Below are 27391 nucleotides of genomic sequence, written 5' to 3'. Positions count from 1 at the left end.
ACCTGTAAAGAAACGGACTGAGAGGAGTATTATTTTAAAATTCAGTAAGAAAATGTTCTACTTCTGGAGCAAGTGATTTTAAAAATTCACGTTTAGGGATATGCATTTTATCTTTCTTCAACATCTTTGACACGATCTGATAGCCTAAAAGACTGGAAAAATTTTTATCCTTCCTGACACCTTGAGTACACATCACACGATACGGATAAATGTCAATGCCTCGCTCAGCCACACTACTATTTTAAAGCCAACGCACAGTACAAAATTTCACTAAAAACTTTTTTCCGAGCCTCTATAGTGAGTGTATTCGGCACAACATGCTTGCGTATCCTTAAGTAAGTTATTTAGAGCTCTTACAAATTCATCGATTCTCCGAGTACGTTACCTCAATTGCAGTTTTAAGTGTTTCATGGAAAGCAAACCAGAACTTCCTATATCAAGCATTACGGAATCACTTGATGATGCCTTGATATCTGACTTAAAGGCATGCAAAAATTTAGAAATGAAATGAAATCTTTCAGCTCTACTTCCCACGGTTATGCCGTGTAAGCTAAAGGAGACGGTAATGATGGGAAATGAAGGAAATGGTGGAATGAAGAAAGTGGAAAGAAACGGGAGAACACCGAGAAAACCCACGCACATGGTGTCTGTCCACCACAAAATTCACTTAGTTTGAGCGGGGATCGAACCAAAGACTCCAAGCACCAGAGGTGAACGCTCTAGCACTGAGCCACCGCGGCACCTGCAAAACTTTAGTTTACATTGGGGCTATCCATAAATTAAACATAACTTTCTTACAAGGCTGTCTATATTCTTTATTATAAATTAACGAGAAATGTTACAGTTTCGGAAGTATATCACTTCCTTCTTTAGACTACTATTCCAACTGAAATCATAGATAACGTAACATAACAGGATTGGTAGAGATAACAAATTATGTTACGTTATCTATGATTTCAGTTGGAATAGTAGTCTGAAGAAGGAAGTGATATACTTCCGAAACAGTAACATTTCTCGTTAATTTATAATAAAGAATATAGACAGCCTTGTAAGAAAGTTATGTTTAATTTATGTTTAAGATGGACACAAGGCCTTTTTATAAAAATATCTATGGGGCTATCCATTGAAATTTGAATGATCTTTTCTAAGTTCAAGAATAAGAGCGCCTCTCTGAAAGAGATTAAAAGATCGAAAGATGTTAAATGCTCTAAAAACGCCAATGTCAAATAACGTGTATACATTTGCCCGTTCACGGCACACCAGAATCGCACATTCATGTCCATCTGCTTATTTTGAGGAACTTTGATTCAACAAAACTCATTACATGTCAAACACACTCCTTTAATAACTGAATTCGTTCACTTTTAAAGTATGATGATAGTCCATAAAATAAAGTATGTTATTTTGTCACGTTGAAGTTCCATTTTCCCGGCAATTTCACCCTCTGGAAACACAACTTTAAATACTTTCACATCTCTAGTGCGATTTGATGTATGTCACTACACTTTAAATATGTCATAATTATTCTGCTTCTGTAATGGTATCTTTTACTAAGAATCCCTGTAAGCTTTGGTTTATCTCCTTACTGGCACCGTACAATCCACATTTGAGCACGCAACATCATCACTAACCTTAAGCTCTGTACACATGAAGTACAAACAGAATGACACTTCTAGAAAGCTTTGTTTCTTTGATTCACAAATACCCTAACTTTCCCTGATACTGAGATGGACGAAAATGATCATCTGCATATGCTTTTTGTCTTTCATGTGACTCGTTACCGCTTGCCGTCTCACGTTACTCAGTGAAAAGACGCTTCAGTAAATGGTGCAAGGAGCAGAAAATTTCTCACCTAGTACTTCCCAAATCCATGATTAAGAATTATCTAATAACCAGGAAGGATTGAACGTGGTCTTGGAATATTTGAAAATTGAGATTATGATCTGCACCGGAGCAACGGGTGCAACGAACATCAAACACCACAATTACATCTCTTTACTTTCGATCTCTCCAACTTAACCAGGCTAAACGAGCAGCGGTGTTAAAAATAGATAAATAACCAAATGAATAATAAATAAAAAAATAAAATAAAAAAACGAGTAAATTTATTAGAAACCTGTTACTACGCACCTTTCCATTTCCCTTCTCGACCTCCTTTATATAGAAATATAACAATGCTGCCTTACATAAAAGCATGTTATTGGCGATTATATAAAATATATTTATTTTGTCATGTACGCCAACCCGATCCACTGCATCAAATCAATTTGAATTTGAAACTTCTTGGTACAGCCATTTTTTATTTATTTATTTATTTTTTTTTTAAAGTTTAGGTATTAAAGCATTGTTAAGTTTCTAAGGAAATAAACTGATGAACTAAAACAATGGAACACGGTCGTACGCTTAGTACACATAATAAAGCGTATACATTCACTCTCAGGCTGCCATTTATTCATTTGGGATTTCTCGTAATAATGTTGCATATTTTGAAGTTTCATAATTCTCAAAGATGCCTTACAGCTATTGACAAGCTCGATTCTTATCATTTATACTTTACATCAAATCATTAGTTTAACGTCCAAGGAACGAGGTGTAATTACTGGATTAATGAGTGAGAACGGAAGGAATGTGAATAGGGGAGAAACGAGAGAATCGCGAGAAAACTCATCCACTTAGTGTTTGTTCACACACATCCATAGTTTAAACGTAGGAACTTTGCTGCCAGATTTGAACACACTACCGACTCTACGTCACCGAATTTCTGTTTACGTTAGTATGAACATGTGGAAACATTTCAAATCCGCATAACATCTAAAACATGATTCCTTGCATCTGCTTCCTTCATTCAGTTTAATACTTTATAATGAACTGTCAGGAAGAAAGAACTGTTTTGGAGACCAAGGTGCGAGCCCGCTACCCACCACCGTCGTATCTACAGTAACTTGCAGCTGCTTTGACAGAAGAATGGTACAATATCACTTCGGCAACCATACACAATCTGTATTTCTCCATTCACCGTCGACTGCAGGCCGTTCTGCGTGCCACAGATGATCCTACTCGCTATTAATAAAGATAATGTGCAATTTTTCAGGTGTTTCCTTATTTTTGTCCATTCCCTGTATGTATTAGAATTAATTCAGAAATTTTGATTTTGGGTTTAGTTTTCCTTTCAGCAGCGAGGCTATGTGAGAGATGAATCTACCGCTTAAATTGGGATCAGAATCATGAGCTTTCGCTAGGAATCGAACCGTAATTCAGATATAATATACATTAAAACGAATCTGAAATCACTGCTGACTGATACATAGAAAATATACTAATGTGATTAAAGTTTTGTAAGTCATACAAGGGTAGTTTAAACATTTTTCAATATTTTGTTTATTCAGTTGCTTTATGCGTCGAGTTATAACGAAAGCTGCGTAAATGTTAAAATAGAGGCCCTTGTGCATTTTTCCACCTTTCAACCAGTTCTTCAATTCCACGTCGATATTAGTTCTTGTCATCCGAAGTGAAGAACTGCACTAAAAGTTGCATCTCGTCTTGGTTGAAGGATTGTCAGCTCAACTAGTGAGTCATGAGTTAGAGAAAGCACTAACCCGGGGGTGCGAGATTCATGAGTATGGTATCAGTTGAGCTCCCTCAAGCTTCTGGAGGCTTTGAGAGCTCTTGCTTACTGTTCATTAATGCAGGATATTTCTACCACACAGTAACATTCATCTTCAACTGTTAGAAGTGCAAATTGGCATTGAGATTCGACCGTCCACAACCAGTGTGTCTACTAAAATTCCAAAATAAAATTTCGTAATCTTTTCTTTCACAAACCATAATATTTAGTAACATTTTCAAGAGCGAATTTGGGTGCGAATTGGGCCGGAATTTCATGCATGCGATAGAAGCGTGCTTTGCTTGCGATTTGGTAGTGTCTACATCCGACCATAGACATTTTTGATGGTAAATTTGACATTTTATAGAACAAAATTTTTCAGTTTACAGGGTCTACTATATTTGTACAGAAAAAAAGTGACCTGAAAGCTAAATTTCTTGACTTTCATGACCATTTTCCGATTTCTCTGATTTCGTAACTTTCGTGTCGGATAGACACCCTGAGAACGAACTTTTAGCGAATTCTGCTCAGGATTCCACTAGGGGCCATTCCACGTCAAATCACTTAATTTTAAAACATGACTGTGCTTCAATGTCTCAGATTATCTTCAAATTTGTTCACACATAAACACCAATGAAATTATGCTAAATTATTTTTTTCCCCCGATATTTGGATGAGAAATAGGCCGGAGAGAAATTTTTGAAAAATGTCAATTTGGCGCCAATTTCCCTTTCCGTTATTCAGCATCATGGAACTAAAATTTGAAAATGAAATGAAATCTTTGAATTTTACGTCCCACGATTATGCCGGTTAGGCTAAAGGAGACGGTGACGATCAGAAATGAATGAAATGGTGGAATGAAGAAAGTGGGAGGAAACGGAAGAACCCCGAGGAAATCCACGAGCATGGTGTTTGTCTACCACAAAGTCCACACGGCGCGAGCTGGGATCGAACCAGGGACCCCAAGCACCGGAGGTGAACGCTCTACCACTGAGTCACCGCACCCCTCACAAATCCACTTGAATGCGAACTTAAGCCACATTCGGTTGCGCCGGATGCATATGCTGACGTTGTACAGGTAACAAACCAAACTGGTTTTTATCCGAACTCTCTTTAATATCATCCGAGTGGCAGTCATCAGATTTGTTTTTATGGCCTGGCACAAGTCTCTGAATTCATGTTCTTGACCTTATTTGGCTAATTGGCGAGGTTCTTTTAACACGAGCAAAATTTCTTGAATCATTTCGTTGCTGCGCTGTGACAAACTGCACCTTTATCTTTCACACGACAAATGTTTTAGTTCTCGTGACCGTAAAACAAGTTTCCACCATTGCACCTTCATCCTTGACGCTAACATATATCACATGGAACGCAACACTGCACAACCAGCGGCGTAGCGAGCATTACAAGATTGGGGGGGGGGGGGGGGGGAAGAAGATGGAACTTGAAATTGCCAAGTCTTGATTTAAAAAATGCCAAGTCTTGGTAAAAAAAAAAAAAAATACCAAGTGTTTCGAAAATCTTAGTCTTACTTTTACCAAACCCGCGGAAAACTTTCAGCAACCTTAATTTCATATTCGTCCCATTCCGTGAACCATATGGGATACGAATACGAACAGCCCCCGGTTTCAAGTAAAATTTCACACCTCAACTCAGAATCATTATCATCTCCCACGATGCACAACTGTTAATTTGACAACTTATGGCTAGTTCAGGGAATCTGCGCCAGTCAATCCTCACCAGAAATGCGCAGAGTGTTTTTTCCTCTCTCTTCTGTCCTAAAGTCTTCTCCCACTTCGATTTCATAATTCCGCACTCTGATGAAAAGTATTAAATACCAGCAAGAAAAGTACTAATATATAACCTCCCTTTTAGATGCCCCTCCAACTACAAGCCCGGGGAAGAATTGTAACTTTTGCTTTACTTTCCGAAAGAAGCAACTACGTGATTAAAAATAAAGTAGGAGAGGCAACACATTTGCATGAAAATGAAGTGAAACACACACCAGTCTATGCTTTCACCCAGCAGACGTATTGTTTTCCCCCCCAAAATGTAACTTTTGGAATCATGCACTTAGGTTCATAGCGGAAGCGACAGAATGACTTGACTCATCCATTGTAGCTTTCGTCCATCGAACAACATTCTCAGAAACCTACTGTGCCCCCCTGTGCCGTGCCATGGAAAATCAGCACCCGGGGCGAGAGTATACGACGGCGGTCTCATACATATGAATTAGGGCGACAGATATCCGCGAAGCGCCACAATGGTTGGCGCGAAGCGTAAGAAAATTTTCAAAAATAAACCCTGCTTTTCCTTGATTCTGAGCAGCTATTTTTTTCTTCTATTTTATATATGTATACATATAATTTCCCAACATGAGTAACATTATAGGACCAATTCCTAAAACATAAAGAGGATTTAGATGCTGTCTATAATGCAGTATCAGAGTGGGTCGCAGTGGGTCTTGGTGGTGGTGGGTGGCAGTCGGTCACATACAGTTGACTCACGACACACTGACACTCACAAAACTCGGCCCACTTGTCCATTGACCAACTCCAACTCTGATTGTCAATTTTCATAATATCCGTACATATTTTGGAAAAGTTTCAAACGATATGAAATGGTTAGTTTCTTTTTAGGTTAAGGTATTGAGACTGGTGTTTCACTTTTGAATGGAATTACGATTCCCCATTTTTTTTTTTTTTTTTTTTTGTTGTTGTTGTTGTTGTTGTTTTCCTACATAGTTTTTGTGAAAACACGCTAATGTGCAATAGAAAATACAACGGTTTTTCGATTCGGATTAGTTTGAAAATGTAATCTTTACATTTAATGCCCACGACTATGCCTGTTATGTTGAAGACGACTATGATTAAAGCAAGCGAATTATGATGGACGAATTGGTGGAATGAGGAAGTGGAAGTGTCCCGAGAAAACCCACGAGCACGATGTTGTCCGTCTCAAACTTACTTGCCTTGGGAACGAACCAGGTACCCCACCCATCAGATAGTTAAGTAGGCGGGGTCTCAGTTTCGATTTCCGGCCTTTGAAATATTAAATGTTCTCGATGTATCTGTGTTCGTGTCCCTGTCGTTCAAGATTACTGAAAATAACTGTAAAACGAGAATAACCGAATATAATACAGATAAGTTACGGGATAATTTCGGTCTTTTTTAAAATTTAAACTTGAATTCTCTGGACTATAGTATTTTATTATGACCGAAATCAAGTGTTTCATCGTTAATAAAATATTGGAATCGTAAACGTTTGCAATTTGCTACATACATGAGTGTGTCTCGACTCTTACTTAAAAGAGCAGTCTTAGGGTTGTGGCTTGAGCATTCTTTTCGAGATTTAGGGGTCGGCTGATCGATTCCCTCTGAGAAAATTAAGAAAAATTTTATAATTTACAATGTTGATATTTCTGATGTATATTAACATGAAAAATAGTAAATTTCTCTCGTTTTTACAAGTTAAGAGTTGAAACGACTTCCTTCACAGCGGAAAAACTAACAACATGACGTCACAGTCTACAATCTCGATTCCTACTGTCTGAAAACTTAGTGTGTTTCGCAAACAATTCATGAATACAAAAGGGTCATCCATAAAGTCTATTATGAGTCATAAATTTGTCTGAAACGTCACTGTGGAATTTAAATTTCTCTGAAACGTCACTGTGGAATTTAAATTTCTCTGAAATGTCACTGTGGAATTGTTTCCAAGTTCTTCCACTCTTACTAGAAATAATAATATTTTCGTTGGCCATTTTTAATACGTTCCATATATTCGTTCAACCAAAATTGGTACATAGGAACTATTCTTTTCTTATATTTGTAAGTATACTGTATTTTGTTAAAATATCGATGTAACTCATACATAATATAATGTCTTTTACCAAAAGAAAGTGCGTTACTATGTAGCACGATTTTGGGTCCCGAGCCGGTTTTGGGTTCGGAGTTGGGTAACTCGAAAACGAACTGGAATTCTACTCATGTTTATCGGAACTTTTCTACTGAATTTGATGTCAGGATTATCTCTCAAAATTTTCATACTCTCTTTCAATTCGCCTTGTGTATAGGATCTAAATGCCCATAGGAAATATTTACATTTCAAGTACAAAACTCGAAATTTCTATAATGAATTGCGAATATTAGGGGCTAAAGCCGCATGAACGGTTAGCGGATATTAAATACTTAGGTACGGTACTTCTCCAATACATGAAAAAAATTCAGATTTTTAAAAATTCAGGTTTTTGAGAAAATGGCGTCCAAAAATGGCGTCTTAATGAAATTTTCAGCTTTTCATCATGCTATAACGTAGGATGTAATAATCAGAAACGTAAGTCCTTTACATTTTCACGAGACTTTATGAAGTAGATTTTGATGCTAGAAGCAGATGGTTGATATTGCTCGTGAGGACAGAAAAAAAAGTTTGAAGCTAGCAAAAATTTCACCAAAGTCGGTAACATTGCGAGTGAATTGCGCAATTCCTATTAGACTAATAGACGAATTTTGGCCCTTTACTCAAACATACAACTTTATACTCTTCCTGCTATTGCGATTATGTTACTAAGTAAACTCGTTTCTCTACAATAAAACTTTTAATTTGACATGTTTTTCAGTATTTCGAGCAATCCGAGAGGAGAGCACCATTTTGGAAGGCTGTATATCGAAGAATTTTTTTTTTCAGCAAAAAGAAAAAAATATGGGCCTAATAATTTTGTATGTAGTTTCTTATTTTAAAAAATAAACTAAATCTGAGACCACCTTGGACGATTTGAAATGGAATCACTCATAAGGCAATTCATCCTTATAGAGGATCTAAAAAATTTCTTTTCATTTTTCTTCACTTCAGTATGCTCATTTGCATTGGAATAGGACGTAATATTGAGGTCTCAAATATTCAATAATAATAATAATAATAATAATAATAATAATAATAATAATAATAATAATAATAATAATAATAATAATAATAATATAGAAGAGAAAGTCCGTATTAGGACAGATTGTATTAAAATCTGTAAAATCGCCCCTAGCATTACGCAGAAGTTACAAAAAAGTTGGGATTGGAGAGAAGTGTCAGGACCATCAGAACATACCCTCTGGATATATGTCCCTACAACTAACTAAATGTTAAACGGAACGTATTCAGGCAAATTTTCTGTAGAAAGTAGGGATACTGAACTCACAAGAGTCATAAGAAAATTTGTTTTTAAGTAATGGTTATGCCGGCTAAGCTACAGAGGACGTCGATGATGAGAATGAAAGAAATATTTGAATAAAGAAAGTGGGAGGAAGAGGAACCCGGTGAAAACCTACACACACGGTGTTTGTTCAGCACAATGCCCACTAGGCGGGAACTGAGTGGAACAGGGTGAACCATTAAATTCATAACACTTCAGTAATAATAATAATAATAATAATAATAATAATAATAATAATAATAATAATAATAATAATAATAATGGTATTAAAAGTTTTAAAGTAGCCTAAAATTTGGCAAAACTTTATTAAACGTAGGGATTTTGGGGGAAGGGGTTCCGTACCTTCAAGAGACACCCCTGCAACTACCCAAATTTAAACGAAAGCGTTCCACTAAAGTTTCATGTAGAAAGTATTCTACTGTACGTTCTAAGGAAAATAACTAATAAAAATAACTGAATGTCATTGAACAGTAAGGCATATAATAAACTAACTTGTACAATATCCAGATGTAATTATAAAAGCTTTGCTACAAAAATATATACACAGACCATAATTCAGTGAGCCCTGAAATACAAAGTAACAAAATAGCGTATAAGTTTCAGCCTACAGAGCAATTGTTATTTAAAGATTGGCATACACTATTTCGAGAATCGAGTTAAGACGAGAAATGTTTATGATACCTTTCGCCTCCAGAGCTAGAATATAATTTGAGTTAGCCTTGTCCCGTCTCGAATGTAAAATGGTAATTCTCATTCCGATTTTGTTTGTTCTGTTTTAGAATCGAGATGAGAAATTCCTCTTCTCATGGGCAACATTAAACAAAACCAAAATATTTTTTGCCAAATGTCACGTTTCTGCTTGTAATGGTATGACCTGAACGATAATAAGCTTCTAATTTTTAATCTTCTACGAGATAATTATTATTACTACTATTATCATTGCTGAAGATTTGATAGTTCAAGTATTGAAACATCCGAGTATTCAACTATCTGAAGATAATAAAACGTGTCATCGCCGAGCAATCACCATCAAAATTCCTAAAGTAAAAAATAAAAAAAATCAATAAATTGCCCGACGTGGATTCGATCCAGCAACCTCCAGATTACTGGCCAAGCGCCTCGACCACTGAACCACGACTACTACGCTGTAAATGATTCGTCTTTAGTCTGATTACGTAACGTATTCACTTTCAGTCACTACGTAATCATACAGAGGAGCTAATCGGTAAGAATTCGCGGAGTCCAACTATTAGAATTTTTTCATGTGTTAATGTGCATTATTCTTTCCTATTATTTAATCTTTCGAATGAATATTGCTGATTTTACCTGAAAGGTATCTCAGATGCAAATCATGTTGTACCTTGTTCATCAGCATACGTAAATACCTACTTTATTTCAGTTGTTGTTTAAGGAGACAAAAATTACCTATGTCTATATTTATTTAGATAAACGAAAATCAGTTATTCATATTGCCTTTCTTGTTACGTTAGGTATTGAAAATTATTACTAAAGTTTCTACCTATCATATGGCCCTCGTTCAATCATCATCATAGTATTCTGCCGTTATTGGCAAGACACTTACCGCAACTGTGAAGCTTTCATGCTCCACGATCTTCCGCTAACCTCTTCATCCGCATGTATATATTTTCTCTTTTGATATCGTCCATCAGCTGTAGTTTTTTCCGCCTCCTCCCTCTCTTTCCTGCCATCATACACCCTAGCACGTCCTCATGATACAGTTCCTTCCTAGCCAATTTTCCTAGTTTCTCTTCCTCTTAATATCCAAAATTGTTCTTCTTCCCCTCACCATTTCCAGCGCCCTCTCATGAGTTCTCCACTCGACCCAGCTCTTCCGTCCATTAGTTTCCGCTCTTTATTCTTCTCCACATACACATTTCGAAAGCTTCCAGTCGCTTTTAATCATTTTTGAGTAACATCCATGCTTCTACCCCATACAGTACAGTACTCGATACGAAGCATTTTATGAGTCTTTCTCTCAACTCTTTATTCAGGTACTACAATATAGACTTTTCTTCCTCCTAAAGGCTTGTTTCATCATTCTTATTCTTGCTTTTATTTTAGTGTTCACTTCATATCATCACTAATAATGCTACCCACGTATCGAAAACTATTCACTTGTTCTATTTTCTCCCCTCTTACTTCTATATTTAACACAGACCTCTTCGTTCCAATCACCATGACTTCTGTCCTCCTAACATTTATTTTCATCCCATATTCTTCGCAGTCCTTGCACAAGTTCTCTAACATCGTATTGATTTTCTTTTCATATTCCGCAACAAGCGGCATATCTGCAAATCTATACACCTCATCATTCTACCTCCTATCGAAATGCGGTCTTCATGTGTAGGCTCATTTTCATTATCTCTTCTAGATCGATATTAAACAGTGTTGGCGAGAAACAGCATCCTTGTCAAACTACTCTTCCAATTGCACTATCCTCTGCCATTTCCTCCCTTATTCTAACACTTACTTCTTGATTCATATTTAAGTTTCTTATGAGTCTTTGATCTTTCCATTACAGCCCGATCTTATTTAGAACTTTCAACAACAATTCCCAATTCACGCGGCCAAAAGCCTTTTCTAGATCAATAAATACTACATACACCTCTTTCGCTTTTTCTATGAACCTGTCAGCGATTACCCTTAATAATCCAATCGCATCTTGTTCAGTCAAAGCAGTGTTGAATCAGACAAGTGTGTGTCAAAGAAAAATTCAACTTTGCGAAGTGCTTTCCAGTAAATAGGGTAGTTTAATAGATTTGTGCTAGTTCGTATATGTCCTCATTTAAAGAAGTTTACGTGTCAAGTCCTTTACAGAAATTGGATTTTCATAGAACAAATGTTCAAGTGTCAGAAGTAATATTATAAAGTATGTTTGATTCGTCATTCTTCACCTGAATACACACAAAAGTGTAAGATGGCATTTTAATAAGTAAGAAGGGTTGCATGTGACTGACCAGAATCTACCGATGAAGGTAAAATAATTATTAAAGCTATTTAGTAAATGTATTTTCAAACGCAAAAGAAAAAGGGCAAATGAATAAATTGAAAAGGGACAAATGAATAAGTTATATTTGATTTTGCAAATTATTTGAGTTAGTCACAATAAGTAATTTCGGCTTTAAAATTAGTAATGTCGATATTCACTAAACTAGAGAAATATATATATAGAGAGAAAATATTATCCACTGCCAGAACGTCCTATTTATGAGACACGCCAGATTAAAAACAAAAATATATGCTGCTAAATGAACTAACAGAGATACTTGAGATTTACTTTCATACCACCACAAGAAACGAAGCACTGAAACTGTTACATGGAGTCAAAATCTATTAGTCTTACGGATACGAGTACATAGTGATCAAGTAATTCTTGGTGATAAGGCAAAAGCGAATATATACTAAGTGAATATTGACTCAACACTTTCTAACACCCTCTATAAACATTAAAACAAGCTTAACACACAAAAGTTATTTCACGTATAAAAGAAATGAAGTAACCTGCAAGTGTCAGAAAAAACACATATGCATGACTACATTGAAGTTAGTTAACGTTTACGTTATGCACCCAAAAAGTACTAATACACAACTACAGACTTGCCGTGACATTAATTTGAGCATAAACATAAAATCAGATAAATAAATCATTTATAAAAATCAGTACCAAATAGAAGCATAAACGAACTAGTTTACATTAGAACTACAACCTCATCCCTACATATTATCTAGAGAATTGAAAGAAACCATGATAACACATAAAACAGTTTTAAAAGGGAAATAACACAATACGTCAACTCAGTACTACTGACGATTACAGAAAATGAAACAGTATCTGACCAAAACTAAACTAATAATAAATAAACAAATAAATATATAATAAATTCTTCAAGTTCTAACTCTTCATCCTAGTTGTCAATCAAAACATTTAACCTACTTTTCTTCAACCTAACTGTAATCGATTACCAAGCAGGAGTTCGGAAATATGAAGTGTATAAGTATTGTCCAAGCACTGTAAAACGTATACAGATTCCCCGAGACCCACTAAGGTTAGGTCTTTTTAATTTAATTGGTTAAAATATTACAAATAACAAGGTATTCATAAAATACTTGTGTTCCAAATACGAAACACATTTATATTCTGTAAAAATATGCACCGTCCTTCACTAAAACTACTGCTTAAAGTTACCTCATACGCTTCCGAAACTTCTTGAAATTTTCTTCCTGCGTCTGGATCACCTTTATTTGTATCCGGATGATACTTTTTTGCTAACTGGTAATAAGCCTTTTTTATATCCTTCTGTGAAGCATTTCGTGATACACCTAATATTTCATAATAGTCTTTCTTTCTTCGGAAGGAAGACGACACATGAAGAGCTCTAGATGGGACCACTCCAATGTAGCGAAATGGACCTACAAAATAAGTAAGTGCGAATGAAATAAGTGGACAATAAATATCTGTACATTTCAGTAAATTCAGTACGGAAGTCTTGCTTTATGCTTTCACACTACAACCATTATACTGGAATTCAAGATTAAAATTTATATTTGTGCTTCAGGAAGGGAAAAATTTAATTTTTTATCTAACTTCTTTAAAATTTAAATTTAGTGTTTCATTATTTAATAATTCTAACAGAAAAAATAGCAAGGTTAAGTTTCGTACTCAAGCTCGCTTATGTCATGCAAGAGCAAATTTCATAGTATTTCTAATTCGAATGTCTAAATGAGTCAATTGTTGTCTTACAAACCTGAATCTTTCATGAATATAATCCGCTGGCGTGTACAGCTTTTGGCTTATTCCACCTCCTCCGTATACTAACGGGGGCCATATTATGGCGATACATATCAAATCATGAGAAAATTAAGATGCATACGAAATGTAATCTCTGATAAATGAAAAGAGGCAGTGACTCAAACATCATTACAAAGGAAACCTTTAATAAGTGCTAAAACTTTTCATCATCTCAATTCTAAATGTATATAATGTCACAATTCATGAATGAGCATGAGCTAAATTATTTTTAATCGATGATAGGTCTCGGAAGGAGTTGAATCAATTGTGATCTATATGGACTTTGTCTTCATGTAACTTATACTTGTATAAAATATGAGACCATAGAAATGAATGATGATGATTTTATAGGGCATCAAATATGGCCGAATACAGAATTTTACCAATGTGTGGAACTGGATATCTCTGATAAGGAAAGTGCAAAAATGATGAAACTCATGTAACATGTTCTTTAAAGTTCGTCAATAATAATAATAATAATAATAATAATAATAATAATAATAATAATAATAATAATAATAATAATAATAATCATCATCTTTGTTGGGACTAACAAGTAAAAAGCTGAAAATTTGCCACTTATTATATCATCATAACGACAGTATTTCCCCAAACGTCTCCTCCTCCTCTCCCCTTCTTGCTTACTATCCCACAGCCTTAAACAAGTAAATCTGCATGCCAATTGAATTGCATTGAAGTGCCAATATCTCGCTTGGGTCAGCTCATATTAATGAGCTTTTAAATACAGATTCTTTACACTATGTTCTTTAAATTGTCTTCTTATGTATTTTTAGATAAAGAGCATAGATGAAATAAATTGTTGAAGTAGATTTTTTAATCTAACATTCACCATTTTTTGTAATAAAAACCCCATAACCTTGCAATAAAATTGTGTCAAATATAACTTGTGATCAACCGTTGTAGGTTTTAATGTTTCGGGACGTAATAACTGTAAGTACTTTCCTTCCTATCGGCTGTTGGAAGACTCGATGGGAGAGGAAAAGAATGCTTACCGTACAAAATAAATAATAAATATGTTACATGCAAGATGTTGTAACATTTAAAACATGTAAGCGATACTGACACTGTATTTTTACGGGTCGAAATGATGAGTAGAATCAAACATGCAAAGTATATTTGAACAACTGGATATAAATTGTAATTTAGTAGTGATAAAACAAAAAAGTCAAATTACAAAACACTATCATAATATTGAATAACAACAATTCTATAATACACATAAATTAAGCGCACCTTATACCTTTATCTTTTTATTTTATTTTAAATTTTGAACCTATAATTCTGTTACTTAACCAATTTCGTGAATACTTACGTGCGTTGTGCAGTGTTGGGGACTTTTGTTTTAAGAAGGATCACTAGCACTCGTGTATTTTGTGACTGTGCACTTGAACAGTGGGAAAAAGAGGGGGGATGCGTTTGCTTTTTTCCTCCGACTGGCTTGTTCCCTCTGAAGTCCTGAATCTTCCTCGACAAAGAATTCAGTTTCCTTGGATGCAGTGAATGTCAGGATTTCTCTGCGTTCAGTTAGTGCTGTAGATATGGTAGTTCACCATATTACAGTTGCAGCCACTACCATAATGCCACAACTTGTTTAAACGCGAAGCTTCTTCTGACTTGCGAGTTTTACACTAACTCACGAAATATTTCACTCGATTTTTGCAAATATACTTTTAATTGCTACAATGAGTCAGCTCCGTGAATAACGATGAATTATCTCTTCAAAGTAGGGTTGCTTATAAGCAAAAATATATCAAATTAAACCTTCTATTTTAGCACTTTCATCATAAGTTTGTGTACTGCGCTTCGCTAACAACAGCTACTAGAATAACACAAAAGTCTACCGAATCGAGGTTTTGACGTGGCACTTCGCAGATGGATTTGAGTAAAGACTGATAGCGTAGTTCAGTCATCCCACTGACTGGAAAGATGTGTCATGATTGGCTAATTATGCATGTGATCGACATCGTACTTCAAAATAATCCAATGGCTATGTTTCATTCTCACGAGTTCCCTAAACAAAAACTGAAAGTGCCAAAGAAACAGAGCTTCTACGAGTGATGAAACAAAGAGCTTTTTATTTCTAAATGCGCAAAGTTATCAATTGTCCTGGCGCCGTAAGTCTGGCGTTGTAAAGACCACAGCGAAAAACTGAAATAAATATTCTGTTCACTGAGGAAACGCGATTTTGTAATATGGTATAAATCAAATCAAGAAGTTTCTTATATATATATATATATATATATATATATATATATATATATATATATATATATATATATATATATACGAGGGTAGTTAAAAATTATCTACACTTTTCATTCTACAGTTTATTTACATGAAGCTAGGGTTATACTATGCATATCATTTTTCTTCGTAATCTCCCTCCTTATCAATGCACTTGGCTCAACGGTCAACGAGCTTACGTGTTCCTTCCAAATAAAAGGTTTTCGGTTGGTCGTGAAGCCACTTTTGCACCGCATTTTGCACGTCTAAATCTGAGGCAAATCGGCGACAACGCAAAGCATCCTTGAGTGGCCCAAACAAGTGAAAGTCAGATGGAGCTAGTTCTGGGCTGTAGGGAGGTTGTTCCAATAACTCAAATTTCAGCTTGTTGATGGTTTCAAGTGTGATGAGCCGTGTGTGGCCGTGCATTGTCACCGTGCACAAACTTTATGAAAACCGAGCTCGTCGTGGATGATTTGATGGGCAGAGTCATGACTGATGTTCAAAGCAGCTGCTACTTCAGCGATATTGATTCCCCTATTCGCCAGAACCATCTCTCGAGCTTGCTGAATGTTGTCATCTGTAGTGGAGGTTAATGGCCGTCCTGCTCCCTCTTCATGCGTTACACTTGTTCGACCACTTTTAAACTTCTCGAGCCACAAAAGCACAGTTTTACGTGATAGTGCATTTCTCCCATATTGCGAATCCCTTTGACACCCTCCAACTAGAAGAATCGGATCACTGCTCGTTGTTCCTCTTTGGTGCAAACTTCTAATGGAGCAGCCATAATATATCTGCAACAGAAGGAAGAAAATGGAGGAATTAAGATCACACTTTCACAGCATTACCACAACCGTGTAGCAATAAAATATGCGAGGACAGAAGACAAAGTGCGCAGTGTAAGAAAAGATATGACAAAAGTGTAGATAATTTTTGACTCGCCCTCGTGTGTATATATATATATATATTAGGGTGGTCCTCAAGTAAGTGAAAAAAATTGCTTTCCCAGTATTCTTTGGGACACCCTGCTATTTTGATCTACCATATAAAAAAAGAGTTACTATATATATATATATATATATATATATATATATATATATATATATTATTTTTTTTACTTTTAAACTGTAAGTTTTTACTTCATCTTAAGACATCAAAATTTATTTCTTTGAGTTTGGATACTTGTTTCTAAATTGATTAAATAACAAGAGTTAATACTGCTTTTGTTCTTCAGCTTTTGTATAAAGTTTGCTGTCCTCACGAATACAGCTACGTCATTAATAACTTTAAGTGAACTAGCTATTGCCTTGCTCTTCTTGTAGGATTCGTTGTCTTTCCAGGCAGTTACATCTGTTTGCAAAAATTCTGATGGCAGATCCAGGATTTTGAAAAACTTCATGATGTTACTGGATACAAAATCTTACAAGTCCTATGTAAGAATGACATCGGGATCAATTTGGGCACGTTTCAATCGTTCGTCATTGTCTTCATTTTTTAAAGCATCCAACATTTTCCTTTTAGTTTCCTGAGGAACATCATTATCAAGAAAAGCAAGCACAACAAGCTCTTCTGATAGGTACCACAAATGTCGGAGAAACTTTTTCATTACACACTTTGAAATCTCCTCATTGACATCTTCATATTTCTTTAAATTTCTCAAAATTTGCAAGTCATTTCTGGGGGCAGTACAAGCAGATGGTGCTTGAAACCAGCTGTTAACGTAAACTTTCACAACAAATGAGCAAATGTTACCAATTCCTGTTTCTTCTTGTTTGGAAAGTTTGAACTGATCTCTTAATAAGTATATCTTTAGCGAGTAAATTGCCTTTGCCATCCATCGAGCTCGATACACTCCCCTTGGAGATCTAAAATATATACCTCTTTCTGGAACTTCTCCAAGGAATATGATTGTGAGCTGTAAAAGTTCTTTGTAATCTATTCGTAGTTGAAACTCCTGAAGTTTGTGTTGCGGTTGCCGATCGTTTCTTTGCTTTCATTGTGTCATGTGGAGCTTCCTCTTCCGTCAGCAGTAACCAGTTCACCTTTGAGTGTCGTGGTGTGAAAGTGATGCGGTAAAATAAGCGACATGACAGACTTCCAAAGAGGTATGATCGTTGGTGCTCGTCTGGTTGGAGCTTCAGTGGCAACAGTGGCGAACATTGTGGGGGTATCGAAAGGCACTGTGTCCTATGTCACGAGGGCATACACAATTCATGAGCAAACGACGTCTGCAAAGCACAACATTGGTCGAAAGACAATCCTGCCAGATAGGGACCGGAGGGCATTAAAACGGATTGTAGTAGCTAAAAAGAAGACAACTGCAATGAAAATTACGTCTGAACTCAATTCCGGCCTACAGAACCCGGTTTCATCGAACTTCATAACATGAAAATTCATGACAGGGCCGCTATACCCCTGGTCACAGCAGTAAATGCAAAGAGGCGCATCCAGTGGTGCAAGGACCACCAGGCGTGGACTCATGAGCAGTGGAAACACGTAATGTGGTCCGATGAATCGACCTTCACCTTGTTTCCAACAACCGGTGTATGGAGAACACCGTCGCAGGCCTATGATACAGACTGTCTGCTCCCAACTGTAAAGCATGGGGGTGGTTCTGTTACAGTTTGGGCAGTGATATCGTGGTTTTCTGCAGATCCCATCATAGCCCTGCATGGAATGATGAATGCTAAGGCGTATGAGGCCATTTTGGGGGACCAGGTTCTACCCATGGCCCAAATATCTTTCCCTGATGGTGATGGCATCTACCAAGATGATTTGGCACCCTGTCGCGCTGCAAAAACGGTGAAATCATGGTTTGAGGAGCATGACCAGAGCTATCACACCTCCCCTGGGTCCCACAACCACCAGATCTGAACATCATTGAGTCATTGTGGTCTGAGTTAGAAAGGCGTGTTCGGTCTCATTACCCTCAACCACCATCCCTTAAGGAACTGGAGCATGTTTTGGAGGAACAATGGTACAAAATTCCCCATGATTCAGGAGCTGTATACGTCCACTCCACGTCGGATCCAAGCTGTTTTTGACGCAAAAGGAGGCCCCAAACCATACTAGGTAGATTTTCACACTTTTTCAAACGTTTTAGATTTTTTTGTCCAGCCCCTGTATTTTTCTCGAGTGAGCTTGTCTTTTTTTATTACTATTATTATTTTACCTAAATTAGGGATTATTTTGAAAGAGATAATTTCTATTTCGTTTTCAAAATACAAAACTTACGTCGGGACATCGTGAAATTTAAAAATATTTAAAATGTTTCTTTAAAATACACAGTTGGCTAGTATACCGTTTACTGTTTTAAAGACTTCATAACTTTTGTTTACTACAGACTAAAATTACATTACAGTTTCGGACTTTTAAACATCGCAGATTAATACATGAATGATAACATGTTACACGACTAATTTTGACAAATTTGGAAACATGACTTTTTAATGAACACCAACTTGATACAGCATTTTAGGAATTGAACTTTTGACTTATTGGTGACGATTTATTCACAATTGCTTAGTAGCGGTTTCTGTAACAATTTCAGCAGGGCTTTTGGCATACCTACGTGCAAAATGGGCTTGTAGATAACGCGATGTACCTTATTAGTATCTTGTCAATTGTTGCATATCAGAGGGACATATCCATAACATGAAATAAAATTTAAACGTAACTCTCAACTGAACAAGCGTACTTTCAGACATTAACACTCATCTGTTTCAGGCGTTCTTCGCCAGATGTTAAGACGGATATATACATCGACCTCATAAACATAATTTGTCTTTAACATACGTGCAAAGAGTACACTCCTTGCTCCTTCTGGCACTCCTGGCCAGGAATTTAATAAGTGAGGGATAAAAATTAACCTCGAAAACGCTATGATGCGTTTATGAGTCACAAAATCATTCAAATTCTTAAAATGCGTTTATCCGGCATTCTTTGCCGTACCAACGAAAACCTTTTATCGATTGCATGTCTCGCCATTCATTACTTAACATGCTTGCCTTTGTAAAGGCCTCTGTACTGTACTTGTTACCTCAGGGTACAACCCCCTTTTATTTCTGCAAATTATTGCTCTAAATAACACAAATCTTCATTACCACTGTATGTGCCCTTTTTCAATAAACAGTTGTTAAAACCAATGTGTGCTTTGGTAGGTCACTCCGCTAAAGTGTCCTTGCAAAGTTGTGCAAAACATGATATTACAAATATCGAACAACGATCATTGATAATCCTTTTAATATATATATAAAGTTATGGCTAAACTCTATCTGCAATTTTAATTAGTCAAATGCATTACAATTTAAACTGATTGTGTTTAGTAGTTTAAATAAAACTACTTAAGTTTCTCTCCTTTGATAAATGAAAGAATAACTAACTTTAGAAATTTCTACTTTCTTTCTTTATCTTTTTAATGACTCGTAACTAAAAATACAGAAATGACTTAATTAGTTATTCTTTTGAAAAACAGGAAAAATGTCTTCCTGAAAATAAAAGAAACTGGCGTTTATTTTCCTTTTAACGAAGTATACACAAATCAAATTAATAATCAACTATTGTTCTTATACTAGTATACAATGAAAATAGGGTGGTGGAAGTAACCAAAGTGAGTGGTGCGGAAACAAAAGTGAAGAGATTCAGAAATCAGAGTTCCCACTTTAAGAAGAGGTAAAACAAGACAGATTATTATGACATTGCCATCGAAGAGAATTAGTGTTACTTTGCTACAGAAATACCTGAGAACAAGCTGTAATTTTTCTCAAAAATAAAGAATACCTTCCTAGCTAGCTTGGAGTACATAAACGAACACCTAACAGCTAATAACCGGAAAGTAGTTTTTGAAACAAAACAATTTGCAAGAAATAATGGGTTTTCGTTTTGTGTGGGTGTGTGATGGTAGGATGTTACGGGAAAAAAAATGAGTCGTCTAGAGTGATACATGTTAAACGAGTTGATCTGTAAATTCTTCAAAATTAACAATTCGGACCAAGAAGAAAGAAGCACGTTTATTTTATGGAACGAATTATTAGTGATATTCACCTTTATCAAGAAATAAAATTTTAAAAAGCTGAGACGATGTCAGTACATTTAACAATATATTTAGAAATAAATCAGGCTTAATTGTTATACATTTAAATATTAGAAGTGTAAGCAAAACTTTTGATGAATTTCTTATAATATTGCAAAATGTAACAGTATATGTGGATATAATCATTTTGACGGAAATCTGGTAAAGAGAATCTACTTTTTTTTTAACATGTATTAACAATGTATTTTTAACACATTTTGATATAATTTTACATATACTATATTACATTTTTCAGTAGGGTTTCATATAACCTCAAAAATGTTGTACATAAATGATTATTAGAAAACAAATTTTACGTTTTAATTCTAACTTTCAAATTTATTTTTTTCCCCAATCATTGTATTATAAACACTGTGTATTTAATTTTTTAACGGTACATGTTGAACATCTTGTACACGTGTACTATTCTGAGCTTCTCATGTATAATTCTTGACAATTCTCAACCAAACTTACAATACGGTAATTTTTTTTTTATTCCAAAATATTTTAGGATTTATTTTAAATAAAATATTTCATCCATTTTGTGTGTGAATGGAAATAAATTTAAAACACTTATTGCGTTGCCTCTTTGAATGGCAAGGCTTACCCGTTGGAACAGGAAATGTTTGCTTCTAGGGTCCCGTGATTTATTAATTAAAGCTGATCCCAAATTTGTCAAAAATTTACTTGTTTCTTTACTAAAAACACCCACGGTTTCAGTAGCAAAACAAATGAAAAAATGATCTTCTTTTAATTTTGAATATTTCGAATGCTTTCATTTACTAGCTGCCTCGGCTGCACTTCCTGCTTCCTCGCTGGTTAATGTTATGTATGAGGGTGCGAAAGTGTCTACGCATGTAACATCTCACACTAGACTTTGGCCTCTTTTCCAGGGAATTAAAGTAATTCCGTTTGGTCTTTTGCCACCATCCCGTAACATTCCTGTTGGTTCCAAAATGCTAGGAATGTCTATGCTGGCGAGAGTTCGCTTTACTATTTGGTTAATTCTCCGTGGCGTGAAAATCTCCCACTGCTTCTAATGCAACTCAATGATGCATGAAGACCTTTAGCATCCATTTGATTCTGACATACACACGTGAATTCATGACAAATATTTATGCCAAGGCGTAAGGCTACACTTATTTGAAAGATATTATTTTCCATAAATGTTCCTATGTTTTTTGAGGGTGTAACTTGCAACCATGCTCCGGACTCTTTCTTGTGAAGCGCTTTAAGACGGGCAGTATCATTAGGATTTTCTGAAACTATTTCCCTTACTCTTATCTAACTAACTAAACTAACTAACTCTATGGCCGGAGGTTCTAACCCGGAGGTTCAATGCCGCGTTCACAAAAGCTCTCCACTGACTTCTATCCTTAGCTAACTGCATCCAGTTTCTACTTTGTATTCCAATCTCTGCGAGATCCATCTTAATATTGTCCTCCCATTTGCGCCTAGGTCTTCCTAATGGTCGTTTTCCGATTGGTCTTCCAGTCAAGACTTTGAAAGCGTTTCTACTTTCTTCCATTCTAGCTACATGACCCGCCCATCTAAGCCTCCTACACTTGACGACCCTAACAATGTTGGGTAAACCATATAAATTATGTAGTTCCTCGTTATGAAGTTTCCGCCATTCCCCATTCCGCTTGGGTCCGAATATTCGTCTCAGGATCTTGTTCTCAAATACTTTCAGTCTATGTTCTTCCCTCAGAGTAAGTAACCATGTTTCGCAGCCATACAGAACAATAGGCATGATTATCGTTTTGTATATTTTAAGCTTCAAATTCCTCGTCAGAATTCGCGACGACAAGAGATTTTGAACCGAATAGTAACACGAATTCCCTGCTTTTAGTCGACATTTAATTTCTCCGTGAATATGATTTTCCTCTGTTAATATTGATCCCAGATATTTAAAACTATCTACTTTATCAAAAGTATTATTTAATATTTTAACGCATCCATAATTTGCTGTATTCCGGTCCCGACGAACTTCCATGTATTTAGTTTTCTCTGCATTTACTTCTAAACCCATGTCCATGTAAGCGTTTAATAAGATCTCTGCATTTCTTTCTATTGTTCTCCTATCATCCCCTATTAAATTTACATCATCAGCATATGGCATAACCTGGTGAATACCGTTCAACTCTAGGCCCTGGTTGCTATCTTTGATTTTCCTTATAGCGTATTCCAGAACGAAGTTAAATAATAATGGCGACAACGCATCTCCTTGTTTCAGGCCATTTTCGACGTGAAAGCTCGTGGACAAAAATTTTCCTACCCGGACTTTACTTTGGGATTCATTTAACATATCTTAATTAATCTAATTAGCTTTCTCGGTATTCCAAGTTCTGTAAGAACGTTGTATAATATTTCTCCGAGTCGTACGCCTTTCTAAAATCAATAAATAGTTGATGTACCGGGGTATTGTATTCCCACTTTTTTTTCGAGTATTTGGCGAATGGTAAATATTTGGTCGATAGTTATCGATTTCGTCTAAATCCGCACTGATAATCTCCAATAATTTCATCTGCGTATGGGGTCAGTCTTGCTAATAGAATATTTGAAAGGATTTTATAGGATATTGACAGAAGAGAAATGCCTCGATAATTATTACAGTCAGTTTTGTCGCCTTTCTTGTGAATTGGAACAATGATTGATTCTTTCCCCTCTTGTGGCAATTCTTCCTTGTTCCAGATAAGGAGAATGAGTTTCTGTATCTTGTTCCACAATTTTTCGCCTCCAGCTAAAATTAACTCAGCCGGAATTTCATCTACACCCGGAGATTTGTGTTTCTTTAATTTCTTTATAGCGGTTTCTACTTCTATTCGGTTGGGTTCTGGAATATACGGTTCTGCGTGTGTATCTCCTTTTCTCCACGCACGCTAGTTTTTGGTTGCGTGTTAAGCAAATCGTCAAAGAAATCTTTCCATCTATTTAAGAAGCTATCCGTGTCAGTGAGAACTGTACCGTCAGATTTCTTTAATATATAAGCACGAGGTTGATAGCTATTCTTAAATTCGTTGATTCCCTTATACATATCCCGGATGTTTTTATTTTTACTATTATCTTCAAGTTCCTTAATTTTAGCTTTCAGAAAATCGCGTTTCTTTGTTCTAAAGGTTTTGTAAGTTTCCCGCCTGGGATATCTGCGAAATTTTGTGTAGTTATTTCATTCGGATATTGAAGCCAGCGTAATTTTGCCTGTTTTCTCTTCTCTGCTAGTTTTATGCATTCCTGGTCGAACCATGGTTTGTTCCTACGTATTTCCGCGTGTCCTAATTTTTCTTTTGCTGAAATTTTGATGCTATTTCTAATTTCAATCCAGGTATCCTAAACACTAGTGCACTCCGAATCTTCTAAAGGCGAGAATCTATTCGAAACTTCAATCTGGTATTTCTCTCTTACCTGGCTCTCTTCTAATTTCTTTAAATTGAATCTATTCGTTTTCGGACAATGAATATTACCTTTATTCAACGATAACCTCTCTCGTATTATCGCTGCTACCAGGTAGTGGTCATTGTCACAATCAGCCCCTCTAAACGACCGGACATCAATTATGCTAGATTGCCTTCTTCTATCTACTAAAACGTGATCAATTTGGTTATGTGTTTTCCCGTCTGGTGATGTCCAAGTGTATTTATGAATGTCGCGATGTGGTAATTTTGTACTCTTCACAGTTAGGTTTTTGGATGTTGCAAAGTTCACGAGTCTAACACTGTTGTCATTACTTTCCTTATGCAGACTTACGTTCCCTATAATCGGTTTGAAAATATCCTCTCGTCCTACCTTCGCATTGAAATCCCCTAATAGAATTTCCATATGGTATCGCGAGAGTTGGTCAAATATCTGTTCCACTTCTTCGTAAAAACTGTCTTTTATATCGTCATTCTTATCTTCAGTTGGGGCATGTGCATTTAAAACAATAATATCACACCACCGTCCCTTAAGAGTAATAAAAGAAAGTCTGTCAGTATCAAATTCAACCCGTTTAATTGCTGGTAATATACGTTTATGAACGAAAAACCCTGTTCCTAACTGGTGATTTTTATTTCCTTCCCCGTAAAAGAACGTAAAATTTCCGGAATTCACAGATCCATTTCGTTCCCACCTAACTTCCTGAACTCCTACTACGTCCATCCTGTATTTCTCTAACTCACTCGTTACGGATTTTAACGCACCTGCCCTATAAAGACTCCTAATATTCCATGTTCCAAATCTCATGTCCATTTTCTTTTGCTGAGGTCGTGCCAAGTTATCAGTCCTTGTCCGAGGCTTTGTGAATATTTCTGAACAAGTGCTTTTTATTTACAGGATGAGGTTGTTAACCCTACCCAAACCCCCAAGCTGGAGGACCACTCCTAGTCGGCTGTCCGCGACTGCTTATTCAGTATATTCGCAGCTAACCTCCATATCTAGAGGCCTTCTCCTCGATCCGCAACCTGAGGACGCGCCATGCCGTGGTGACAGGAACCCACATTACAAGGGTCTTTCTCTTATCTGATTTAATAATGTCATCCCATTTCCTTTGTACTCCTTTTGTCTTTGGAATTTCGTTGTAAGTGTCTTTCCATATCTCTAGTGTCTCGGTCAAATGGGCAATTTTCACTTCATCAACTGTGTTATGTAAAATGTTGGAGACGAGTGAAACTGCTCCATGGCACGAAGACAAAAAAAAGCAGGAAAGCTCAAATCAGATACTTTTCGTATGCTTAAACCACCTAGTCGTATGGGTAAACTTGCTTGCCTCCACTGACTTTCGTTTAATGTATAATTAATAATTGATTCTAAACACCTTTTCAGTAAGTTGTCTAGCTGAAGGACAACATATAGCCTGGTCCACGTTGGAGTGGTGCGTAAGAAAATAAGCTATATGTGCAGGCAACTGTTTCAAATTGTCCATTATTATTTTCATACTATTTAAATGTTCTTCAAATTTATGAACATAGCCATCCTCGTGTAGTGGCGTCCCTAGTAATGACAACTCATGGGTTTGTATTGTCCGTATTCCAGGCAACAATGTCTGAAACTTGGCTTCAGTGACAGGATCAACTTTTCCCGATATGAAGAATAATTCACACTTGCATGGATTTACTTGATAATCTATCTTTTCAGATTCATTGATTAAAGTATTTAGGTCCTGTATTACCGTTTTTGGTGAACCTCCCAAAGTTCCATCATCTAGGTAAAACAAGTTTAATTCTGAAGAAAAACTGCGCACTATTGGATGGATGGCCGAACTAAAAATCATCGGACCTGTAGGATCATCCTGTTGACATCCTACCTACGACGTAATTGTTTTGTCTCCATAAAATAATAGTGATGGATTAGCATAGCTTTCCCACAAATATGGATATAATTCGGGTACAACCAGCTTCACTTCTTTCAATACAGAATCCCTCTCGACCGAGTTAAAAGCGTTTTTGTAATCGATTTTTAAGATCACCTTGTTTGTACTTTCGTTGGTTTTGATATATGTCCTAGTAGCATGTATGATTGCCTCATTTCCTTTTTTGGTTGCGAAGCCGAGCTGATGAGGTTGTAAATGAATATTGCATTTGCTATAAACTAATGATACAGCTAACTTAGAAGACAATCTTCTGAGAAGACATCCTACTGCAATGGGCCTAATTCCACCATCTTTTTTTTCTTAGTGCACACAAATTAGCTCCAAAACGAAATTTGCATACATCCTGATCCACTTTTCCATTTAAAATTAGATTTACCAGTTTCGTGATCGAATTAAGTAAAATATATGCTGAATTACCAGTGGATTTAGAAGTTAAGTCCTTTAGATGTTGTGGTGTCAGTCCATCTATTCCTGACGCAGAACCGCTGGGGAAACTACGAATTGCCTTTAAAACCATGTCAGAATTAACTTTTATGCATGAGTCTATTTCTTCAGGAGGGTCTGGCATTTCAAGCATCCTGGATGGAGTGGGATGTTTGGTTTCGAGAATGCTGTACGTTTCTTCGTTTATAGGAGTTAAACTATCGTCTGAAGCTAACAATCTTAGCGCCCCTCTTGTATCGAACTCAAATATTTTGGATATTATTCTATTCGTTACATCTGTGTTTTTATTTTTTTGCCCTGGAAGAGACAAGGGATCTGTAGAAGTGATTGCGTTTAAATTTTGATTAATAATTTTTGTTACTGACACTGAGCTTCTATTTTTGGGGAGACATAAATTACAAAATGAGAAAGTGAATAAGTTTTTCCATGAGGAAAAAATATTCTTGTTGATACAATCATCTATTTTAGATGCCAGTTTCCCTGCGACAACATTACGTGCTCTTTTTGGGATTCTTTTTATCACCCACGTCCAAATTTTATCAAAATTTTAACCTTGTGAGTTCTTGTACAAAATCTTCGGTATTTGTTTGGTGCTCCTGTGTAGCATGTTTCCTTGCCCTGTGTATATTTAGCCCTTTTTTGGTTGGAAATGCTTTTCCGCACTCCAA

The 27391-nt window shown here is 36.1% G+C and overlaps 1 protein-coding gene across 2 annotated transcripts in view; it reads right to left on the bottom strand.

Annotated features, from left to right (window-relative positions):
• Positions 1-27391, bottom strand: part of LOC145680918 (dnaJ homolog l(2)tid, mitochondrial) — a 226478-nt gene that overhangs the window by 177753 nt on the left and 21334 nt on the right. For both annotated transcript variants that reach the window (XM_081752079.1, XM_081752080.1), the window contains exon 2: positions 13015-13238. In XM_081752079.1, the coding sequence (XP_081608205.1) occupies positions 13015-13238 (224 nt within the window). The remainder of the gene's footprint in view (positions 1-13014; positions 13239-27391) is intronic.

Source organism: Thermobia domestica, chromosome 3 (assembly GCF_964235325.1).
Source record: "Thermobia domestica chromosome 3, izTheDome1.hap1.1, whole genome shotgun sequence".
NCBI classification, from domain to species: domain Eukaryota; kingdom Metazoa; phylum Arthropoda; class Insecta; order Zygentoma; family Lepismatidae; genus Thermobia; species Thermobia domestica.
This window is presented reverse-complemented; position numbering and strand designations above follow the sequence as displayed.